Raw genomic sequence first — 24,124 nt, 5'->3', positions numbered from 1 at the left:
TTGTTTTTTATCATTGTTGTTAGCCGCCCCGAGTCTGCGGAGAGGGGAAGCATACAAATCCAATAAATAAATAAATGAATGAATGAATGAATGAATGAATGAATGAATGAATGAATGAATAAATAAACAAATGCAAACCCATTAGGAAAGAAATAAAAGCTTGGAATTTGGGTGGGAAGAGGAGGATGAAGAGGAGGAAGAAGAGGAGGAGGACAGTTGCTGCCGAAGGAAGAAGGTGAGGGGAATAAAAAAAAATCCAAAACTAGATAGACAGACAGACAGACAGACAGACAGACAGACAGACAGACAGATATGATGGATACCATAGATTGATATAGTGTATATAGCAATAGCATTTAGACTTCTATACCTCTCCACAGTGCTTTAAAGCCCTCTCTAAGAGGTTTACAGAGTCAGCATATTGGCTCCAACAATCTAGATCAGTGGTTCTCAACCTTGGGGTCGGGACCCCTTTGGGGGTCGAACGACAATTTCACAGGGGTCGCCTAAGACCATGGGAAAAGACAAATTTCCAATGGTGTTAGCAACTAAAGCTTCTATTCTGGCATCTCGGAATATATTTTTACAATCCAACCAATCAGGCGTTTACAGGGGGGTGTCCCTCTCACCTCTTGCCAATCAGCTTAAAGATCTGTTGGAAGAATTGACGCTAAACTAGTTGGGGGTCACCACAAAATGAGGAACTGTATTAAAGGGTTGCGGCATTAGAAAAGTTGAGAACCACTGATCTAGATCCTCATTTTACCTTGGAAGGATGGAAGGCTGAGTCAACCCTGAACTGGTGAGATTCAAACTGCCAAACTGCTGGCAGCCAGCAGAAGTAGCCTGCAGTACTGCACTCTAACCACTGTGCCACCATGGCTCAAGACAGAGAGCTAGGAAGATACAGATAGATGCCAATAAAAGAAGAGTGAAGTTGATGAGTCTTGTAAAGGGAGTCGTGGAGGAGGATAAATATAAGGGAAAGGTATATAAATAATTTCTCTCCTTGAGATTACAGTTGTTATTTATCTATCTATCTATCTATCTATCTATCTATCTATCTATCTATCTATCTATCTATCTATCTATCTATCTATCTATTGGATTTGTATGCCGCCCCTCTCCGTGGACTCGGGGCGGCTAACAACAGTGATAAAAACAGCATGTAGTAATCCAATACTAAAACAACTAAAAAACCCTTATTATAAAACCAGACATACATACAGACATACCATGCATAAATTGTAAAGGCCTAGGGGGAAAGAATATCTCAGTTCCCCCATGCCTGACGGCAGAGGTGGGTTTTAAGGAGCTTACAAAAGGCGAGGAGGATGGGGGCAATTCTGATCTCTGGGGGGAGTTAGTTCCAGAGGGCCAGGGTCGCCACAGAGAACGCTCTTCTCCTGGGTCCCGCCAAATGACATAGTTAATCCTCATCTGTCTCTTTTCATAAGAATGCAAAACATTTAGGAGTTAATTCTCACCATTCAGCCAATGCTACATTCAGGAGACTATTATTTTAGGACGCAATTCCTTCATGGCCCAAACGGCCTACCTTTGTATCATGGTGATAGAGCAAGCCGCGGCTCTGACTGGTACGGAAGCTAAAACCAGTGTAGAAGTCTTGCAACGGGGGGACGTTCTTCAGCGAGAGAGTCAAGTAACCAGAGCCATGAAGTTTCATTGAACGAGCCACCTGGAAAAGGACATTAAGTGCTTTGATTACACATAATGGACTGGACAGCATTATAAGAGATTGGAAACCATTTGTGGACTTTCTATGTGCTAATTACAATAACAGAGGGGTTTGAAGATGAGTGTAATGCTAGTTCAACCTATTGACAATTTTTCTTTCTTCCTGTCTGCTGTCTGTCTGTCTGTCTGTCTCTATCATATTTATCATATTTATCATATTTATCATATCTATCTATCTATCTATCTATCTATCTATCTATCTATCTATCTATCTATCATCTATCTATCTATCTATGTATCTATCATCTATCTATCTATCTATCTATCTATCTATCTATCTATCTATCTATCATTTATCTATCTATCTATCATCTATCTATCTATCTATCTATCTATCATCTATCTATCTATCTATCTATCTATCTACCATCTATCTATCTACAATCTCTCTCTCTCTCTCTCTCTCTATCTATCTATCTACCATCTATCTATCTACAATCTCAAATCTAAATAATAAATAAATAAATAAATAAATCTATCTATCTATCTATCATCTATCTATCTATCTATCTATCAATCTATCTATCATCTATCTATCTATCTATCTATCTATCTACAATCTCTCTCTCTCTCTCTCTCTCTATCTATCTATCTATCTACCATCTATCTATCTATCTACAATCTCTCTCTCTCTCTCTCTCTCTCTCTCTCTCTCTCTATCTATCTATCTATCTATCTTCTATCTGCCTGTCTGTAAAAGGGGAGCAGAATTTCTTCCACCATCCAGCCAGGGTGAATCCTACATGTTAAATGTAATTAAACCATTTTTTCCTCCTTTTTGATACACGTTTTTGTTTCCTTTTGTTGTTGTTAGGGTTGAATATATATTTTTCTTTTGTTTCATTTTGTTTGTTCGTTTGACTATTTTATACTTTATTTCTATGATAAAGCAATAAATTTACATTTAAAAAAAGGAAGTATAACTTTCTAGCATATAAACGAGAGGGACCCAGTGCACTGTGGTGGAGAAATTCAGGCTTGAAAGGAAGCTCAGATCATTGGGATCCGTGTTTTCTTTCTCCAACCTGGCATGCCACTTCTACGACAAATCACAGCTGCCTGTCCTCTTTCAGAGGCAGGTTTTTTCACTCTGTTTGTTTACAGACCACACATGGAACGGCCAGGAGAATGGTCGTTCTGCGAGGCGATCACGTGGAAGTCTCGTTGAACGACCTTACTGACTGATAACTCTGATGGGCAGGCTCCATCACGGTTGGAAGCAGCAGTGGGCTCCTTCACAGTTGGAAAAATGGCAATGCGCACGCATCTCCATGTCCCCAATGCATGCATGTGCATGCCCACACAAGAGTTGCATAGAAATCTAATTAATAAATAATAGAAACATAGAAACATAGAAGAATGACAGCAGAAAAAGACCTCATGGTCCATCTAGTCTGCCCTTATCCTATTTCCTGTATTTTATCTTACAATGGATATATGATTATCCCAGGCATGTTTAAATTCAGTTACTGTGGATTTACCAACCACGTCTGCTGGAAGTTTGTTCCAAGGATCTACTACTCTTTCAGTGAAATAATATTTTCTCGCGTTGCTTTTGATCTTTCCCCCAACTGACCTCAGATTGTGTCCCCTTGTTCTTGTGTTCACTTTCCTATTAAAAACACTTCCCTCCTGAACATTATTTAACCCTTTAACATATTTAAATGTTTCGATCATGTCCCCCCTTTTCCTCCTGTCCTCCAGACTATACAGATTGAGTTCATTAAGTCTTTTCTGATTTTATGCTTAAGACCTTCCACCATTCTTGTAGCCTGTCTTTGGACCCATTCAATTTTGTCAATATCTTTTTGTAGGTGAGGTCTCCAGAACTGAACACAGTATTCCAAATGTGGTCTCACCAGCGCTCTATATAGCGGGATCACAATCTCCCTTTTCCTGCTTGTTATACCTCTAGCTATGCAGCCTAGCATACTACTTGCTTTTCCTACTGCCCGACCACACTGCTCACCCATTTTGAGACTGTCAGAAATCACTACCTCTAAATAAATTCGGTTTCTGCGCATTCACAGGGAGTAAAATCTCATCTGAGGATATTCGCGTGCACGAGATTTTGCCCATGTTCGGCGGGTTTTTTGCTTCCGCGCATGTGTGGAATTTTTTAAAAAATGACCAAAATCTCACGTGCTTAAGCATCTTCACGTGAGGTTTGGCTTCCTGGGTATGTGCAAAAGCCGAATCTCATGCTGAACGCGCAAACACCAGTCACCGGGAATGCACCATTAGCACCAGGAAGCCCTTCACTGGTTGGAAATAGCTGACTATTTCCAAAGCTGTGTGCTTCAAGGAGCTTCATAAATGCATCGTCTTACCAGGAGGTCCAAGGAGCATCCGTAACTCACTCCGATGGTGTTCATGCGTTTTAAGTCCACGTATTTGCCCAGAGCTTTCAGTCCTTTCATGCAACCTCTGATGGACCCGCCTTTGGGGAATATTTTCTTCAGCCTGAAAAAAACAGGCAAGGTTGAACCAAGCGTACCTGTGTTTTTCTTTTTTTGAATCATATTTTTTTTTCTCCACCAAATAAAAAACAACACAAAGTCCCGCTTATTGTCAAACATATACAAATTTTTCCTTTTTATCTTGTAATCATTCAATGGAGACTCTTATATCTCTTTCTTTCACAAAACATATCATATCTTATATATTCAAAAAAAACTTTTAAAGTACAGTGATCCCTCGATTATCGCGAGGGTTCCGTTCCAAGACCTCTCGCGATAATCGATTTTTCGCGATGTAGCGGTGCGGAAGTAAAAACACCATCTGCGCATGCATGCCCTTTTTCCATGGCCGTGCATGCGCAGATGGTGGAGCGATGAAAGTTCGGAGGCTGGCAATGGTTGTTTTTCATGCCGGCCCCCCCCCCCCCCCAGCGCCTCCGGGCTCCTCGCCGCTACCCCCCGCCCGCCCGATTCGCCCCTCTCACCGGCTTTCTTGGGGCACGAGTCCTCCTTCAGCAGCGCTTGTGGCAACGGCTTCTTGGCTTTTAGAATGCCCGCCTCCCTCCCTCCTTCCCTCCCTCCCTCCCTCCTTCCTTCCCTCCTTCCTTCCTTCCCTCCTTCCTTCTCTCCTTCCCTCCCTCCCTCCTTCCCTCCTTCCTTCCCTCCTTCCTTCCCTCCCTCCCTCCGCACGTATTTTTAATTTATTATTTTTTGAAAAATCGCAATATAGCGTTTCGCGAAGATCGAGATCGCGAAGATCGAGGGATCACTGTATAGCTTTTCGTTCTCTAATATTAAAACATTACAATAACCTTTACATTAATCGCTGGTCAACAAATTCATTTCTTATTTAAATCATACAAATCTGTTAGGCTCATTATTCAATTTTTTTTAATTTTTTTCCCCTTATAATCTTTTAAGTCAAGTAAATTATATATGAAATAATTCTTCATATTACAACAAAAAGAGCTATAAACCACAATTTTATATATCTAATAAAATAGTTATTCTAATAAGAAAATATATCGTATTTTATACTAAAGTAAATTATATATAAAGTAAATTTGAATATCACATCTAAAAAAAGCTAAATAACTTTTCTTTTTTTAAAAGTTTAGTTAATTTGAATATGTTTACAATATATTATCCCAATAGTACTTTTGTGTGTGTGTGTGATATCAATACTTAGTGCTACCATTACTCATCTTCTCCATCTGGGTTATAATATTTAAAAATCAATCTTCTTGTCTCAATTTCATCTACAGTATCTGAATATTAACAACATCAAAACAACAATAAATCTTAACTCTCCATCCATTCATAAAATTTTCCCCAAATTTTGTACAAATCAGAATCTTGTTTGTCTTTAAGTTTTAAAGTCAATCTATTCATTGACTTTATATGCACAATCCATAATTTTCTTTAAAACTTCCCTTTCAGTTGGTATTCTATTCAATTTCCACTTTTGTGCGTAGGCTATTCTGGCAGCTGTTACTATGTGTACAATTAAATATATTTAATTGTGTTATATAAAATATATTTAATTGTGTTTTTCAAGGCTTAACCTCTTTAGAACAGGGAGGAGAAATCACAAAGCACATAGGTAGAAAGAGATGGGAGGATTAAGGAGCAGAAGGAACAAAACTACCAACATGTCCATCTGTCTGTCCATCACCCTGGGGGAGGGAATTATTGACCCCCTCAGAGAGGGTTCGCAACTTGGGCGTCCTCCTCGATCCACAGCTAACATTAGAATACCATCTTTTGGCTATGGCGAGGGGGGCATTTGCCCGGGTCCGCCTGGTGCACCAGTTGCGGCCCTATTTGGACAGGAAGTCTTTGCTCACGGTCACTCATGCCCTTATCACCTTGAGGTTCTACTACTGCAATGCTCTCTACATGGGGCTACCTTTGAAGAGTGTTCTGAAACTTCAGCTCGTCCAAAATGCAGTTTAGGCTTGATATCTTTGTTTGCTGATTATGACAAAGACAACTGGTAAGAAAGACTTAATATTTAGATTGTTATTCTGATTTATTATGGGTACGACTTTTGACTGTTTATCTAAATATGTTGCTTCTCAAAGTAAACTTTAATTCAAGTTAGTATGTCTGTAGGTGGCTGAGTAGTTATTCAAACTAATCTTAATCTAAATGTTTCTGTGTGTGCACAACCTTGGTAAAGAAAGATTACTCTGCCCATACATTAACAAATCCCAGCTGCCAAAGCAGAATGAAGAGAAAGGGAAAGGCTGAATACACAGATGTAAAGGACTCCTGACCCCAACTAAGCTGAGATTCCTTACATCAGGGGTTCCTAAATCTCCCAGAATTCTGGGAGTTGAAGTCCAAAAGTCTTAAATTTGCCAAGTTTGAAGACCTCTGCTTCACATCATAATAAAAACTGTAGACACAAGAAAACAAAGTTCCACTGGCAATCACGAATACGAGAAAATCTTACTTTTCAGGCAAGATCGAGGTGGGCACTCCCCCTAAATAATAAGAGGTGGCCTCATGCAGAATGTTTTCTTGTTCAATCATGAAGACAGTCGATTGCTCCAGACGGACCAAAACACGAGCCTTCGAACTCATTTTGAAAAGAAACAGCTGGATCTGGAATTAGACCAAGCAGAAATTTATTCAATTTATTGATTGATTTAGTAAAATTTATATGCCGTTCAACTCGGGGTGGACTCTGAGCGGCTCAAAATAGTAAGAACAATTAAAAAGCAGCAATTAAAAAGAAGGATCAACAACAGTAAAAGTATAAAAGCATAATATTAGCCCATAAAAACCATAGAAGCTCTCAGTCATTCATGGCCCCATGAATGACTGAGCCAGGTCATGGCCCCATGAAAAAGCCAGGTCTTAATGACTTTCCAAAAGGCCGGTAGAGTAGGGATAATGCGGATCTCCGGAGGCAGTCCAAAGCGTTGGAGCCACCACCAAGAAGGCCCTTCATCACAGAGAAGGCCCTTCCAAATGTCCATGGAACTGCTCACTCACAAAAGTGGTGGTTTCACTCAAGATTCAGACTTTCTTCTCAAAGTATCTCTATTAGTATTCCACAACCAATGTTAGAATCCTAAACTTAGAAAACAGAGGATATGTGGCAGTGGTGGTTGTTCAGCCAATAACACAGACTAATAAGTGGAGTACACATATTATTTACAATGTATACAATAAAGTAATCAGTAAACAGTCCACTACATACATATCCAGTCAAGCAATCATATATAAACCAGATATAAGAATATATAATCCTATTCACACAGTAGCTAATCAATAATATTCCTCTGCTGGATACACAGTTCTATATAATACCATATATTACTTACATAAATAATATATAGACTAGTATTTAGCACACAGCAATATGTAGCACAAAGCAAGTATAGTCAGGCAGACAAAACTACAGAGAGAGAATGAGATCAGGGAATTAGTGTTAGCAAAAGCAATAGAGCAATAACGAGCATCAGCAAGACTAAAATCCATAACCAACAACAAAGAGCAACACATCTGACTCAATTTTATGGCTAATTGCAGCCCTAGTTCTTAAAGTAACATTACACTAATTCCTCCAAACATACATTGCTGGTTTGTTCATATATTGACAAACCCAACCGGTAAAGTACGTAGTACGGACAATCTCCAAAGCTGAGGAGACCATCGCACTCCAGAAAGAGTGCAGCGAAAGGGAACAAAGATGATTAGGGGACCGAAGGCTAAAACCAGGAGTGACATTCAGCTGGTTCTATCCTGCTCAGGCGAACTGTTAGTGGCGACTACGGGAGGCCCTGCTCACCCACCCGGATTTTATGATGTCCCATTTATTGATGTTTTTGAGGCTCTTCGCATTCGCGGAAGGCAGTGCATATGTGCAGAGGTGGTGTGTACACTCACATTTGTGAACCATTAGGGAAGGTAAGTGAATAATCTCCCTGGCTAAAAACATATGAAGAATGATTGCAGGAATTGGGTATGCCTAGTTTGGTGAAAAGAAGGAAAAGGGGTGAGATGACAGCCGTGTTCCGATATCTAAGAGGCTGGGAGAAAGAAGAGAGGGGTCAATCTATTCTCCAAAGCTGGATTCAGTGGGTTGAAACTGGATACAGGACGTCTTGAACTTACGACCCCAATTAAAACCAAATTTCCATTGCTAAGAAAGGTAGTTGCCAATTGAGCTGCCCCCAATTTTATAGATGTTAAGTTCAATCACAGCAATTGTTAAGTGAATCATGTAATTTATTTATTTATTTATTAATCAGATTTGTATGCCGCCCCTCTCCGCAGACTCGGGGCGGCTCACAGCAATAATAATACAATGTAAACAAATCTAATATTTAAGTTAATTTAAAACCCCAATTTAAAAACCAATCATACATACTAATATACCATGCATAAATTTTATAAGCCTAGGGGGAGGGAAAGTCTCAGTTCCCCCATGCCTGACGACAGAGGTGGGTTTTAAGGAGCTTACGAAAGGCAAGGAGGGTGGGGGCAACTCTGATATCTGGGAGGAGTTGGTTCCAAAGGGTCGGGGCCACCACAGAGAAGGCTCTTCCCCTGGGTTCCGCCAACGACATTGTTTAGTTGACGGGACCTGGAGAAGGCCAACTCTGTGGGACCTAACTGGTCGCTGGGATTCGTGCGGCAGAAGGCGGTCCCGGAGATATTCTGGTCCGGTGCCATGAAGGGCTTTATAGGTCATAACCAACACTTTGAATTGTGACCGGAAACTGATCAGCAACCAATGCAGACTGCGGAGTGTTGGTGTGACATGGGCGTATTTAGGGAAGCCCATGGTTGCTCTCGCAGCTGCATTCTGCACGATCTGAAGTTTCCGAACATTTTTCAAAGGTAGCCCCATGTAGAGAGCATTACAGTAGTCGAGCCTCGAGGTGATGAGGGCGTGAGTGACTGTGAGCAGTGACTCCCGGTCCAAATAGGGCCGCAACTGGTGCATCAGGCGAACCTGGGCAAACGCCCCCCTCGCCACAGCTGAAAGATGTTTCTCTAATGTGAGCTGTGGATCGAGGAGGACGCCCAAGTTGCAGACCCTCTCCGAGGGGGTTAGTGATTCTTAAACAAATCCAGCTTTCCCCATTAATTAGCCCTGTGGGCTAATAGAGTGAGTGTTACAGTGAAGATGCAACTTTTGTAATTTCAGGACTCTGTCGTAAACTGTTCTTCATATGTTTTAGGGGACTGGAGGCTAAAACATATGAAGAACCGTTGCAGGAACTGGGTGTGTCTAAGTTTAATGAAAAGAAAGACCAAGGGAGACATGATAGCAGTGATGGGCTTCTACGGGTATGGTCAGGAATGCAGTTCTGGTAGCAAAATTTGGAGCTCCACCCCAGAGCACCCAATTTGTACTGAAATATGTTGAAACAAAATGCATAAGCCACGCCCACAGTGTGGTAGTAAAAATTTTGGTAGCCCATCACTGCAATGTTCCAATATCTCAGGGGCTTCCACAAAGAAGAGGGAGTCAAACTATTCTCCAAAACGCCTGAAGGCAGGACAAGAAGCAATGAGTGGAAACTAATCAAGGAGAGAAGCAACCCACAACTAAGGAGAAATTTCTTGACAGAGAGAATAATGAATCAGCGGAACAACTTGCCTCCCAAAGTTGTAAATGCTCCAACACTGAAAGTTTTTAAGAAGATTTTGGATAAACCATCTGTCTGAAGTGGTGTAGGGTTTCCTGCCTAAGTAGGGGGGGTCAAGTCATAATTTTAAAATTTTTATATATTTTTAAATGTTTTAGATGTGTGTTTTTACTTATTATCTTACAATTGATATACAGTATTAAAGTATTTTAAAATTAATGATAAAGTTAGTTTTCTTTTCTTTTTTACTTATTAAAAATATAAAGATGACTTCTACTTGGAGAGGAGCGATTGTTGCTCCACTAAATGTTACATGTAATGTATGTTTTGTCTGTCTTTGCAATTTAATAAAAAATATTATAAAAAAGGGGGGGGAGGGTTGGACTAGAAGACCTGTAAGGTCCCTTCTAACTCTGTTGTTTTTTTCTATTCTATTCTATTCTAAACAATTTGGGGGTGGGGGGATTATTGCATAACTTCGAATGGTCACTAATCGAGCTGTCGTAAATAGAGGATTGCCTGTATAAGCCATTTGCCCAAGTTACTTAATTTTGATCACATGACCTGGGGATGCTGCAACGGTTGTTAAGCAAAAGGACTGGTCATTAGTTGGATTTTTCAGTGAATGTCCAACTTCAAATGAACGTTAAGCATTGTTTTTTTGGTAAGTCGAGAACTACTTGTAATGTGAAGTCAGTCACGAATCTGAAATCCCTAATCTGTTGAAGAAAGAGTGAAAGGACATATTTCCGTCTCAGGACGCAACAGTGAAAGAGACAGTTGGGTCATTACCGCTTTGTTTGCGTTGTTGCTGACTATCAGGGTGGCTTGTTTAGGGGGCGCCATGATTAGGCCTTCACCGAAGTCGTAATACAGCACCAGCTTTCCATCTTGAATTGCCAGACACAGAAGCTGATTCTATGGGAGGAAAAAGAACAAATCACTTTCAGGTTTTGGAGTCTAAAAGTCAACGCTCTATGGTATTTAACAGTGATGGCGAACCTATGACATGGCTACCACAGGTGGCACGTGGAGCTATATCTGCTAGCACACGAGGCATTGCCCTAGCTCAGCTCCAACACGCAGGGGTGTGCTGTCCAACTGGTTTTTGGCTCGCACAGAGGCTCTGGGAGGGCACTTTTGGCTTCCAGAGAGCCTCTGGGGCAGCGGTCCCCAAACTATGGCCCGCGGGCCGCATGCGGCCCACTGAGGCCATTTATCCGGCCCTCGGGTGAGTGACAGGAGCACATCTAATTTTCCATAAATAAAATGCGGTATTTTGTTAGCAACTAATATCAATCATCAAAAAAGTTGCAAAAGTTTTTTTTTTCTAATTTTGTCATCCAGTTAATTAAATTCCCTCCTCAAAAAAGTACAACACCAATTATATTTCTAACTTATTAGTCATTATGCCAAAGTGCTTCCTTCTTTCTTTATACATTTTTCTATAAGTCAAGAAAACCTTGTATAGCCAATCAGATGTTAACAAAAGAAAATTAAAAACAAAACATAAACATGTATGAATTTCAGACTTCTCCCCCCCCCCCTCTAAATAGTACGTTCCCATTTTGTTTTTTACTTTAAAATAAGGTATGTGCAGTGTGCATAGGGGTTTGTTCATAGGTTTTTTTAATAGTCTGGCCCTCCAACAGTCCGAGGGACAGTGAACTGACCCCCTGTGTAAAAAGTTTGGGGACCCCTGCTCTGGGGGGATGAGGGAGGGCATTTTATCTTCCCTTGGCTCCAAGGAAGCCTTTGGAGCCTGGGGAGAGCAAAACATGAGCCTATTGGGCCCATCAGAAGTTGGGAAATACTCTCCCTGGCTAAAAACATATGAAGAACGATTGCAGGAATTGGGTATGTTTAGCATCCCGGATCCTTGCCCGGTTTATCAAGTCTGACCAATGAAAGGGACACCTGCCTGATGTTTCAAGAAGAAAATGATCCCCTGGTAGGACACCAACCGCAACTCCTGCTCAAAGCGTTTGACTGTTCCCATCTGGCTCTCAAAGGTGATTTCTGCATATCCAGTCCCGTCAAAATAGGAGCCATCGGTCAGCCAGGGATCACCTGTTGATTTAGATCTTTGAGAAAAAGGAAAGAGAGCATGAGTGACTGTACTCCACAAATTAAACATTTGGATTTAAATGTGTGTGTCTGTGTCTGTGTGTTTGTGCATTACAAGGCAGGGGCTACAGGTTCAAATCCCAGTGAAGGTATGGCTAGCTGATAACCTCAAAATAGATCTATACTACTCTCCCTTCATTTTCATTTCAGCAAAAATGTTACACACACACACATACACACACACACACACGCATATATACACTGCTCAAAAAAAATAAAGGGAACACTTAAACAACACAATATAACTCCAAACTTCTGTGAAGTCAAATCACCCAGCAGTGAACTCCCTCCCATATTTGGGTATGGTTAATATCCTGCCTTGCAGAAGCCTACAGGTTCAAATCCCAATAAGGGTATGTCTAGCTGACGAGAACATAACAAGCTCAAAATAGATCTATGCCAGGCTCCCTTCCATTTCATTTATCAGCAAAAATATGTAACCATATGTTTGTTTGTGTGTGTGTGTGTGTATAGATATATATACACATATAAGTTGTATTTTGAGGAAGGAACCTTGTTGAAAGATACTGAGCTTAGCTTGATGGAATTTCCTGTTTCTAGGCAGGGAAGAATTACATACAGGTACTCCTCAACTTAAAACCATGCATTTAGTGACCACTTGAAGTTATAATGGCACTGACAAAAAATGATCTGCAATCATTTCTCACCCTTAAAATCATTTCCGCATCCTTACGGTCACCTGATCAAAATTTGGGCACATGGCAACTGGCAGGAGTATACGATGGCTGCTACATCCTGAGTCATATGTTCACTATGGCAACGGGATTGTGTTTACGACAGCTGCTACATCCTGGATCATGTGATCACCATGTGTGACTTTCTCAGCCAGCTTCTGATAGGCAAAGTCAGATTCGCTTAACGACAACAGTGATTTGCTCAGCCAGTTTGCAAAATTGTGTGCGATTCGCCTAACAACTTCCCTGCTTAGCAATGAAAATATTAGTATAAACTCTGGTTGTAAGTTGAGGACTACCTGTACCATCCTGTCCATTTTCTTCCAGGGATGAAGGGTCTTGACTGTATCGTCACCACCAAGCTTACCTTGTGCAAGGCTTCTCCGCGGTTGTGTCAAGATGGAACGTGCGCTGGAAATTGTACAAGCTCAACACCTCTTCATTGAGAGAATCCATCTCTATACAGCCTCGGTAGTTAGGATAGCGCAGAGGTAGAGGAGGCTGTTCAGGGGAAAAAATAAATAATCCACTTGCTAAATTTTATGTTTCAGTTTCTCAGCATAGATAAACACTCCCCTTTGGTAATTATGGTTGCTTTTAAAATATATATACCGTATTTTCCGGTGTATAAGATGACTGGGTGTATAAGACGACCCCCTAACTTTTCCAGTTAAAATATAGAATTTGAGATATACTCGCCGTATAAGACTACCCCTCGGAGCAGTTCGCGGCGCTGGCGAGGGAGCTTCGTGCCGAGGAGAGTCTCCCTTACGCAGCCTGGTGCCAGCTTTCTCTTTCCGCGGCGGCGGCGGCAGGATCCGGAGGGAGCTCGGGCGGTGGCAAGAAGACGGGATTCCGGGTGCCGAGCGCCACCTGCCCGCCGTTCCAGCGCCTTGGCCTGCTCGCCCGGCCTCTTGCCCGGCGGGGAGAGCAAAGGCGGCGGCGGGAGTAGCGGAGGCGAGGCGGAGAAGAAAGAAGGGGCGGATAGCTGGCGAGGCACCGGCTAGAGGGCTGGACCCCGACGCTTTGCTGCCGCTCCCGCCGCCGGCTTTGCTGGGGTCGAGCGCCACGCCCAGCGGCAGGAACTGCGGGGGGTAGCCGGCGTACGCTCCGGCTAACGAGCCCTTGCCACAGCTATCCGCCGCTTCTTTCTTCTCCGCCTCGCCTCCGCTACTCCCGCCGCCACCTTTGCTCTCCCTGCCGGGCAAGAGGCAAAGGCGGCGGCGGGAGTAGCGGAGGCGAGGCGGAGAAGAAAGAAGCGGCGGATAGCCGCAGCAAGGGCTCGTTACGCCGGCTACCCCCCGCAGTTCCTGCCGCCGGGCATGGCGCTCAACCCCAGCAAAGCCGGCGGCGGGAGCGGCGGCAAAGCGGCGGGGTCCAGCCCTCTAGCCGGTGCCTCGCCAGCTATCCACCGCTTCTTTCTTCTCCGCCTCGCCTCCGCTACTCCCGCTGCCGCCTTTGCTCTCCCCGCCGGGCAAGAGGCCGGGCGAGCAGGCCGAGGCGCTGGAACGGCGGGCAGGTGGCGCTCGGCACCCGGAATCCCGTCTTCTCGCCACTGCCCGAGCTCCCTCCGGAGCCTGCCGCCGCCACCGCGCTTCCTCCGCCGGCCGAGGAGTCCTTCTTATCCACGCCGGTAGTAATGGGATACTGATCACACATTCTACAGCCTGTGTGATCAGTATCCGGCGAATTTCCGATACTGTGGAATCAGTATCCGGCGTATAAGACGACCCCCCACTTTGGAAAAGATTTTCAGGGGTTAAAAAGTCGTCTTATACGCCGGAAAATATGGTATATATATTTTTATTAAATTTTTATTACAACAAACAAAAATAAAAATTACTTAAAGAAAAAATGCTTTTTGCTCCCTGCTTCAGTTGCCTAACTGTCCTGCCTTTGCAATCCCAACTTTTGGTCAGAATTGCCATTGTTCTGTCTGGGCTGGGCAGTGATAGAATTAAAAGCCCACACACAAAACAAAGTATCAATTTTAAGAGCTATTTTGTTTGTGTTTGCTTGTAGATTGATTGACTGCAGAAATACTCATTTTTCTCCAAAGATCTCACATAGCCATGATCATGAACATTGTTTGCCACACCCATTTCCCCTTAGTCTGCCCCTTACATACTGGCAAGGCGTGGCCAAGTGTCGCACAGATTTATTAATGCCAAGAACCCCTTCTTTTCAGTTATTCATATCTAGACCACATTCTCTTGACCCTTGTATCTAATAGGGGTCCTGCTCCTCTAATTCCCCATCGTCCTCTGATTCACTCAATCCCAACACAAGCAGTCTGCTCAGCCAAACTCACCGTGAAGCTGGAAGGGTAACCACCCACATATAAAACGGTGTTATGGGGCCTGAAATTGAATAAGCCACGTTCTCCTTTGGCGACGCTGTCCCCCTTGGTCTCATGCAAGGTTTGCTTCTCCACTGTCACAGACATGTGTCCGTACTGCAAGATTCTAAAAACCAGGAAGACATTTGTGGATTTCTAGGCTATTTCTCCTATTCCTCTTCCAGGAAATGGCATTCAAGAATGCCCATGAAAATAAAAATAATATACCGTATTTTTCAGAGCATAAGATGCACCTCCCCCCCTTATACTTATATTCCATCTTATATTCCGAAAAATACAGTAATCGGAGTCAAATAAAAACATAAGCAGAAATGCAGCATGTAGAAAGTTGACAAAGCCCACGATGGAAGGAGAAGGTGACAAATTTCAGCCCAAAGAGGACTTCTTTTGATGAGGAAATTACCAGAAAGCATTTTAGGAGCAAAGGAGATTACTTCAACCTTCAAAACAATTTTTTTAAAATTAATTAATTAATTTGTTTGTTTGTTTGTTTGTTTGTTTGCTAGATTTGTATGCCGCCCCTCTCTGTAGACTCGGGGCGGCTCACAGCATACAATGAAACAATTCATAACAAATCTAATAAATTTTAAAAACTTTAAAAAACCCCATTATTAAAACAGACATACACACAAACATACCATACATAAATTGTATAGGCCCGGGGGGTGGTGTGCCTCAGTTCCCACATGCCTGACGGCAGAGGTGGGTTTTAAGGAGTTTACGAAAGGCAAGGAGGGTGGGGGCAGTCCTAATCTCCGGAGGGAGCTGGTTCCAGAGAGTCGGGGCCGCCACAGAGAAGGCTCTTCCCCTGTGACCCGCCAGTCGACATTGTTTAGTTGACGGGACCCGGAGAAGGCCAACTCTGTGGGACCTAATCGGTCGCTGGGATTCGTGCGGCAGAAGGCGGTCTCTTTTCTCTCTTCTACCAAGCAGCACAGGTAATCCTCAACTTGCAACAGTTCTTTAAGTGATGGTTTGATGTTAAAATGACACTGAAAAAAGCGAGTTAGGGAAGCTGTTCACACTTACAACCATTGCAGCATCCCCATGGGCATGTGATTAAAATTTGGGCGCTTGGCAACTATCCTCACATTTATGACAGTTTCAGTGTCCCGGGGTCAAGAGATTCCCTTTTGCGACCAGCAAAGTCAATGTGGATGCTAGATTCAATTAACTGTGTTACTAACTTAGCAACTGCAGTGAATCATTTAACAACTGTGGCAAGGTTGTAAACTGAGGCACAACTCACTGAACAATTCAGCTCCCTCCGGAGATTCAAACTGCCCCCACCCTCCTCGCCTTTCGCAAGATCCTTAAGACCCATCTATGTCGCCAGGCATGGGGCAGCTAGTACATGCCCCCCACTTCTGACCATTAAATGTTATGTGTGGATGCAATTGTGAAATATTGTTTTTTTAAGATAATAGATTTTTAGTTATAGTTTTACTTATTAGATTTGTACATATATTGTTTTGTATTGTATGTTGTGAGCCGCCCCGGGTCTCCAGAGAGGGGCGGCATACAAGTCTAATTAATAATAATAATAATTATTATTATTATTATTATTATTATTATTATTATTATAATAATAAATAATTCTGCTGTCAAAGCCAGAATTGAAAAATCAACAGACAATCCAAAGTGCAGACTCTGTAAAGAAACAGATGAAACAATCGATCACATACTCAGCTGCTGCAAAAAGATCGCACAGACTGACTACAAGCATAGACATGATGCTGTGGCACAGATGATCCACTGGAACTTGTGCCGAAACTACCATTTACCAGTGGCAAAGAACTGGTGGGATCATAAGCCCAAAAAAGTGGTCGAAAATGAGCAAGCAAAACTACTGTGGGACTTCCGACTTCAGACTGACCGAATTCTGAAGCATAACACGCCAGACATCCTGATTGCGGAGAAAAAGAAAGTATGGATCATTGACATCGCAATCCCGGGGGACAGCAGAATTGAGGAGAAGCAGCTAGAGAAATTAGTGAAATACGAAGATCTAAAAATCGAGCTGCAACGACTCTGGCATAAGCTGGTGAAAGTGGTCCCAGTGGTACTTGGCATGCTGGGCACAGTGCCAAAGGATCTCAGCGGACATTTGAAAACCATCAGAATTGACAAAATCTCCATCTGTCAATTGCAAAAGGCCGCTTTACTGGGATCGGCAAATATAATTCGCCGCTATATCACACAGTCCTAGGTGCTTGGGAAGCGCCCAACTGGTGATGGAATACGAAATCCAGGGTAGAGATCTCGTTTGCTGTGTTGTATTGACACAATAACAATAACAATAATAATAATAATAATGGTCTCGCTTAGCAACAGCAATCTGGAGCTCAATTGTGGTCATAGGTTGAGAACTACCTGAACATTGATTTTTAAAGCCTGCCCCCCCCCCTTCGTTTCTCCATACCTGTTGATGCTGACAGCAGCAAACTGTTCCCCAATTTCCTCATCAACTGTCAGATGTGCTGGTTCATCATCTCCTAGTTTGTAGATCCATTCCACTTTGTGGTTTTTAAGAATGAGGCCCATGTAGTCCCCAGTGGCCTGGAAAATACATAGAACAAGAGCGAACCTGGTTTGGCCATCCAAACTGAGGCCCAGATAAGTGTGAGTGAGCCTGGGGTTTTTTTGGTTATATTGATTGCGAGATGTTGCAACTCTTCCTATCTGTTGTTTGTGCTATCTTGGGTTTAATTATTCATTCTTTCATTCAATTCCTATAGATGTTAAACTCAACCCAGTGACTTTGGAGGGCTGACAATTCAAAAAGGTAAAACAATTAAAACAATAAAATAATAGTAAAAACACCCAGAAAATAAATAAATACAGTAGCCAAAATAATTAGCTAACTAACAATAAAGCCAAGAAAGGAGACTTCAAAAGCAGAAAGCAGCAGAGACAAACTACACTTGTGTTTTAACATTGCTCTGGTTAAAGTACACTTTAAGTAACATTTTGCAAAGTGCAAAATCTGAGGAAGAAACAGTAATCAAAGATATTGTTGTGCCTGCCAGCAGCCTGTGCAGCTGATAGCAGATTCTGTTCAAGAGGAGACCGACTTGGTGATATGCCAGTGGCCTGTATAATTGGCACCTGAGTCAGATAGTGGAGAGTCTACGGAAAGGGGCGGCATACAAATCTAATAAATAAATAAATAAATAAATAAATAAATAAATAAATAAATAAAATGGCAAGGACTCAGTGCCAGAGGCAGAAGTTCAGCCAGGGGCTTTGGAACCTCCAGTACCTCACAGCACCGATGAGGAAGAAGAGGCTTCTCCTCTTATTGATGTAAGAGCCCGCAAAGCTGCCAAGAGACAGGAATGGTTACTCCAGAGGAGGTCTCCTCGGGAGTAAGACTGAGGGCTAATTGGCCACTCCCCTACTCCATTTAAGGAAAGCAGAGGCAGCTGAAAGTCTGCAGGGAGCAATAGTTTACTCTCCTGAATTGTCTTGTGAATACCTGTTTCTCCAGATTTCTTATCAAGGAGGACTGCTGGCCATTTTGCCAAGCCCTTGGACATTGCGTGAGATAACAAGAACTGCCTTTTTTTGAGTTAAGACTGTCTGAATCTATGCCAGCTGCTAATGAAGATTAATTAGCAGCTGGCTTTCTGCGAGAAAGAATTGCTTTTTGATTTGTGTGTGTGTCTCCACTGCTAAGCCAGTTATTAGCAGTGGTTTATTGGTTAAACTAAGTTCGTTCAAATGGTGTTTGTGATACATTCATAACTAGAAGCAGAACAGATATTGGGGCAAAGAAGAGGAACCCAAACAGAGCTAAATCTATGTTACACCAACAGTGAATATCAGTCATATTGGGTAACAACTGCATAGTAATGCCAACATTCTCAAATACATGTGAAAAACAAACTATATTTATATTTCCTACTCCAAACCCACTGGGTTGATTTTCCAGGTTCTTGATTTCTTTCCTGAGAACTTACATCCTTTTGTCCGAGGTACAACACGAAGCGGGTAGACTCATCCTGTGGTTGGTTTCTCTTTTTGGAGTCCGGGTTCTGAATATAGAATTTGAGGGATGTGTAGGCAGCCAAATCCTGGAGATTACTAGGAGTCCGGATTTGCACACCGGAAGTGCCATTGAACTTCACTGGAACTTTAATCTAGAAACCAAAAAATCAAAGGAATAAATGTTTGATACTGGCATTAAAAAAAAATACTGTGGTCCCATCAGGATCAGCTATTTTGATGGTAATTCATCCCAACCTCCATTTAAAGATCCTCCCAACTAACAAATTCTTCTTAATGATATCCCAAGGAGCATGAATTAGTTTCTGTGAGTCAAATCCTTAATTGGCTTCACGGATTATGCTTATTTCTATTTGATTGTTCTTAAAGATTGATGGGCAAAAATAATATACGGGTAGACTTCATTGAATGACCACTCATTTGCCAACCAAAGCTGCAGTAGTGTTGACTGAGGTGGACTTACGACTCACAACATCCCCAAACTTTGATTTGGCAGCTGGTTTGAAATTATGAGAGTTATCGGTATCATGTGCTCATGCGATCTTCATTTGCAACTTTGCTTGTTGTCTTCCAAGCCAAGGCAATGGTGGAAAACTGGCAAGGGGTCACAAATAGTGATCACATAACCATGGCATAATGTGAATGTGTGGGATTGACTGAACAAGAGACACCTGGGAACTGTCTCAATTGCTTTGTAAGTTGGCAAGCTCACATGATGTCATGGTTTACAACTGGATCACTTAGTGACAAATAACAGAGTTGGAAGGGACCCTGGAGGTGCTAACAACAACAACAACAACAACATCTGAGTTGAAAGGGACCTTGGAAGTCTTCTAGTCCAACCTCCTGCTTAGGCAGGAAACCCTACACTACTTCAAAAAGATGGTTATCCAACATCTTCTTTAAAACTTCCAGTGTTGGAGCATTCACAACATCTGGAGGCAAGATGTTTCACTGATCAATTGTTCTAACTGTCAGGAAATTTCTCCTTAATTCTAAGCTACTTCTCTCCTTGTTTAGTTTCCACCCATTGCTTCTTGTTCTACCCTCAAGTGCTTTGGAGAATAGGTCGACTCCCTCTTCTTTGTGGCAACCCCTGAGATATTGGAACACTGCTATCATGTCTTCCCTTCTTTTCATTAAACTAAACATGCCCAGTTCCTGCAAACGTTCTTCATATGTTTTAGCCTCCAGTCTCCTAATCATCTTTGTTGCTCTTCACTGTACACTTTCTAGAGTCTCAACATCCTTTTTGCATCGTGGCGACCCAAACTGAATGCAGTATTCTAGTCTAACTCCCTGCTCAGGCAGGAGACCATTTCAGACAAATAGTTCTCCAATCTCTTCTTAAAAACCACCAATCTTGGAGCATCCACAACTTCTGGAGGCAAGCTGTTCCACTGATTAATTGTTCTAAGTATTAAGAAATTTCTCCTTAGTTCTAAGTTGCTTCTCTCCTGGATTAGTTTTCACCCGTCACTTCTTGTTCTACCCTTGGGTGCTTTGGAAGATAGTTTGACTCCCTCTTCTTTGTGGCAACCCCTGAGATATTGGAACATTGCTATCTTGTCATCCCTAATCCTTCTTTTGATTAAACTAGACATACCCAATTCCAGCAACCATTCTTCATATGTTTGAGCCTCCAGTCCCCTAATCATCTTTGTTGCTCTTCTCAGCACTCTTTCTAGAGTCTCAACATCTCTTTTATCATTAAGCAGGGATTACCTGTAATTACCAATCCTGCCTTTGACTGACCAGATTGTAGACAAGTTCTAAGCCTTCCCTTTGAAGACTTAGAACTTTGTTTTCTCTTTGAAGACCTAAACTCCAACATACCACTTTGTTTTGTAGTCTCATCCTGGCAGAGAGCACGATCATCACATTTTGAGTGACTTTAAGCCTCCTTACCTTGCTGACAGCATTCCGGGCCAATGAGATCAGTTGGCGCACCCGCAGGATATTGTCCAAAACAGTTGCGTTGTGGCTTCTTCGGTTTTCCAAGCTGGTCAGCTTTCCCAGAAGGACTGGCAGGGTACTTTCAAGACTTGAAACTGGAATGATAGTAGAAATAGAAAAACAGTAAATAAGCATTAAATAAGAGTTGATAGATGACCTTCCATAAGAATGGTGGAAGGTCTTAAGCATAAAACGTATCAGGAAAGACTTAATGAACTCAATCTGTATAGTCTGGAGGACAGAAGGAAAAGGGGGGACATGATCGAAACATTTAAATATATTAAAGGGTTAAATAAGGTCCAGGAGGGAAGTGTTTTTAATAGGAAAGTGAACACAAGAACAAGGGGACACAATCTGAAGTTAGTTGGGGGAAAGATCAAAAGCAACATGAGAAAATATTATTTTACTGAAAGAGTAGTAGATCCTTGGAACACACTTCCAGCAGACGTGGTTGGTAAATCCACAGTAACTGAATTTAAACATGCCTGGGATAAACATATATCCATTGTAAGATAAAATACAGAAAATAGTATAAGGGCAGACTAGATGGGCCATGAGGTCTTTTTCTGCCGTCAGACTTCTATGTTTCTATGTTTCTAGATGTATGGGCATGGGGGATTTGAGACATCTTTCCCCCAGGCTCTTTATATTTTATGTTTGGTATGTATGTGTTGTCTGGTTTTAATATGATAGGGTTTTATACATTTATTTTTAATATTAGATTTGTTTCACTATAATATTGCTTTTATCATTGTTGTGAGCCGCCCCGAGTCTTTGGAGAGGGGCGGCATACAAATCTAATAAATTATTATTAATATTATTATTATTATTATTATTATTATTATTATTATTATTATTATCATCATAAAAGGTATTAATGGATTACACACCAGTATTCTTGACATCACGGGTAGCTTTATTCAAATCTTCACTGCTTAGATCTCCATACTGTTTTTTCCACTCATCCACGTTTTTTTTCATGTCACTCAGTTCTCCTTCCATGGTGGCCACTGTCTCGTTGGCTTTTAAGGCTGCATCTTTGGCCTTCTGAATTTTCTCCGATGCATCGTCTTGCAAACGACAAGGGACATGGTGCAAAATTAAACAACAACAACCAAACTCACTGAATTTAGATGAAAGAAACGTGAAGAGTGAAGAGTGGCCCCAAACCACCACAGTTCAGATTCATTTAAACTCCGGAAGAACGAATGCCAAAATCAACTACCGTTTAAAACTGTTCTTTGCGGTTCAGAGAAAATCATTGGCCAGGAGTGAAATTCATTGCATGATGCCTTAATATTGTATGATATTTCTCCCATCACTGCAAAGTGATGGGACAAATCTATTATTTATTTACCTATTTTAATGTATTTATTAAATTTAAAGGCAGCCCATCTCACTTTCAAGCGACTATGGGTGGCTTACAGAACTATAAATAACAAGATAGACAATGAAAAAGTTAAAAATAGGTAGTCCTTGATATACAAATTTAGTGACTGTTTGAAGTTACAACGGTCCTGAAAAAAACAAATATGACTGTTTTTCACACTTACGACCGTTGCATTATCCCCATGGTCAGGTGATCAAAATTCAGATGCTTGGCCACTGACTCATATCTATGACGGTGGCAGTGTCCCATGGTCATGCGATTTCCGTCCGTGACCTTCTGACAAGCAAAGGCAATGTTGAACAACTGCAGTGATTCACTTAACAACAGCGGTCAGAAAGGTCGTGAAAGGAGGAAAAACTCACTTCAAAAATGTCGCTCAAAAACCAGTTGGGAAGGCTGCAAATGGTGATCACGTGATCCTGTGATCCTTTTAAAGACATGGCAGTTGCCAATGACCAAATTTTCATCATGTGACCGTGGGGAGGCCACAGCAGTCATTACGTGTGAAAACTGCTCATAAGTCAAAGATTTTCAGCGCTATTGTAACTTTCAATGGCCAGTAAGCTAATTGTTGTAAGCAGTGAAGGGCTGCCGTCTTCGGCACTACCAGGGCGCCCTCCGAGGCCGTCGCAAGTGCACGGCCGTCCGGCAGGCGTGCATGCACCTCTCAGTGCAAGATTTGGTTTCTGCGCATGCGCAGCAAGCAAAATCTTGTGTGAGGATGAGTGTGAGAGCGAGATTTCGGTGATCTTCATCGATATTTTTGCTTCCGCCCATGCGCAGAAGCAAAAAATCAGCAAAAAGCACCAAGATCTCACTCATGCAAGTGTCTTTACACGCGATTTCGCTTGCTGCGCATGCACAGAAGCCAAATTATTATTATTATTATTATTATTATTATTATTATTATTATTATTATTATTATTATTATTAATTAGATTTGTATGCCGCCCCTCTCTGTAGACTCAGCTGCACACACATCCCAAAAATCGCTACTGGAACACAGCACCTTACTGTTCCAGTGGCAGGCCATCACTGGTTGTAAGTCAAGGACTACCAATTTGGGAACTCTGTGAAGTCATTATAAGCATTATAGGCTTACCATGGACCATGTCCAATTTGTTCTTCACTGAGTTCAGCTGGTTCAAAAGTTGCTCCTTTTTGGTTTGGGTGCCAGCCAATTTGTTTTTGGCGGCCTCCAAGGCTCCCTTGACTTGGGTTTAAAAGACAAAAGAAGTACAGAGTTATCAAAGTTCAAAATCAGGATTTCAGGAAGTAACATTTCAATCGGTAACATTAAGAAGATGACCTGGGGCTGTGAATGTTGAGATGTACCAAGACACTCCAGACCGGTGTTCCCCAAGCTGGGAATTGGGACAACTTGTTGCAGCCAATTCACAAAGGAACAATTTAACAATTCTATGTAATTATTTAAAATAAATACAAGATTATTTTAATTTTTTGCCATTTATATTCCATTCTGCCCCTCCTTTTGCATCCTTTCTTTAATGGTTCTATTACACCATTTCTTGGCTTTGGTAATTTAGCCATGGCAAATTGTCATAGAATCCTCCAAACCCTATTAAACTGAACTACTATTACTACTTTGCCTGCCCCATTGATAAACAGCAAGTGGTGTTAAGTGGTGAATAAGTCTAAGTGCTACTGCTATTGCATAGCTAGAGGTATAACAAGCAGGAAGAGGGAGATTATGATCCCGCTATATAGAGTGCTGGTGAGACCACATTTGGAATACTGTG

General features: G+C 41.9%; 1 protein-coding gene across 1 annotated transcript in view; it reads right to left on the bottom strand.

Moving 5' to 3' along the window:
* The window catches only part of LAMA5 (laminin subunit alpha 5), a 241,453-nt gene that overhangs the window by 18,459 nt on the left and 198,870 nt on the right, over positions 1 to 24,124 (bottom strand). Inside the window, 12 exon segments of the mRNA XM_070744488.1 lie at positions 1,559 to 1,699; positions 4,089 to 4,221; positions 6,676 to 6,827; positions 10,622 to 10,747; positions 11,751 to 11,913; positions 13,019 to 13,152; positions 14,963 to 15,116; positions 17,433 to 17,569; positions 18,973 to 19,152; positions 20,927 to 21,069; positions 21,865 to 22,044; positions 23,467 to 23,577. Coding sequence (XP_070600589.1) covers positions 1,559 to 1,699; positions 4,089 to 4,221; positions 6,676 to 6,827; positions 10,622 to 10,747; positions 11,751 to 11,913; positions 13,019 to 13,152; positions 14,963 to 15,116; positions 17,433 to 17,569; positions 18,973 to 19,152; positions 20,927 to 21,069; positions 21,865 to 22,044; positions 23,467 to 23,577 — 1,754 coding nt within the window.

This window comes from Erythrolamprus reginae, chromosome 3 (assembly GCF_031021105.1).
Source record: "Erythrolamprus reginae isolate rEryReg1 chromosome 3, rEryReg1.hap1, whole genome shotgun sequence".
Lineage (NCBI taxonomy): Eukaryota > Metazoa > Chordata > Lepidosauria > Squamata > Dipsadidae > Erythrolamprus > Erythrolamprus reginae.
Note: the sequence above shows the minus strand (reverse complement) of the source record. Positions and strands in the feature narration are given on the sequence as shown.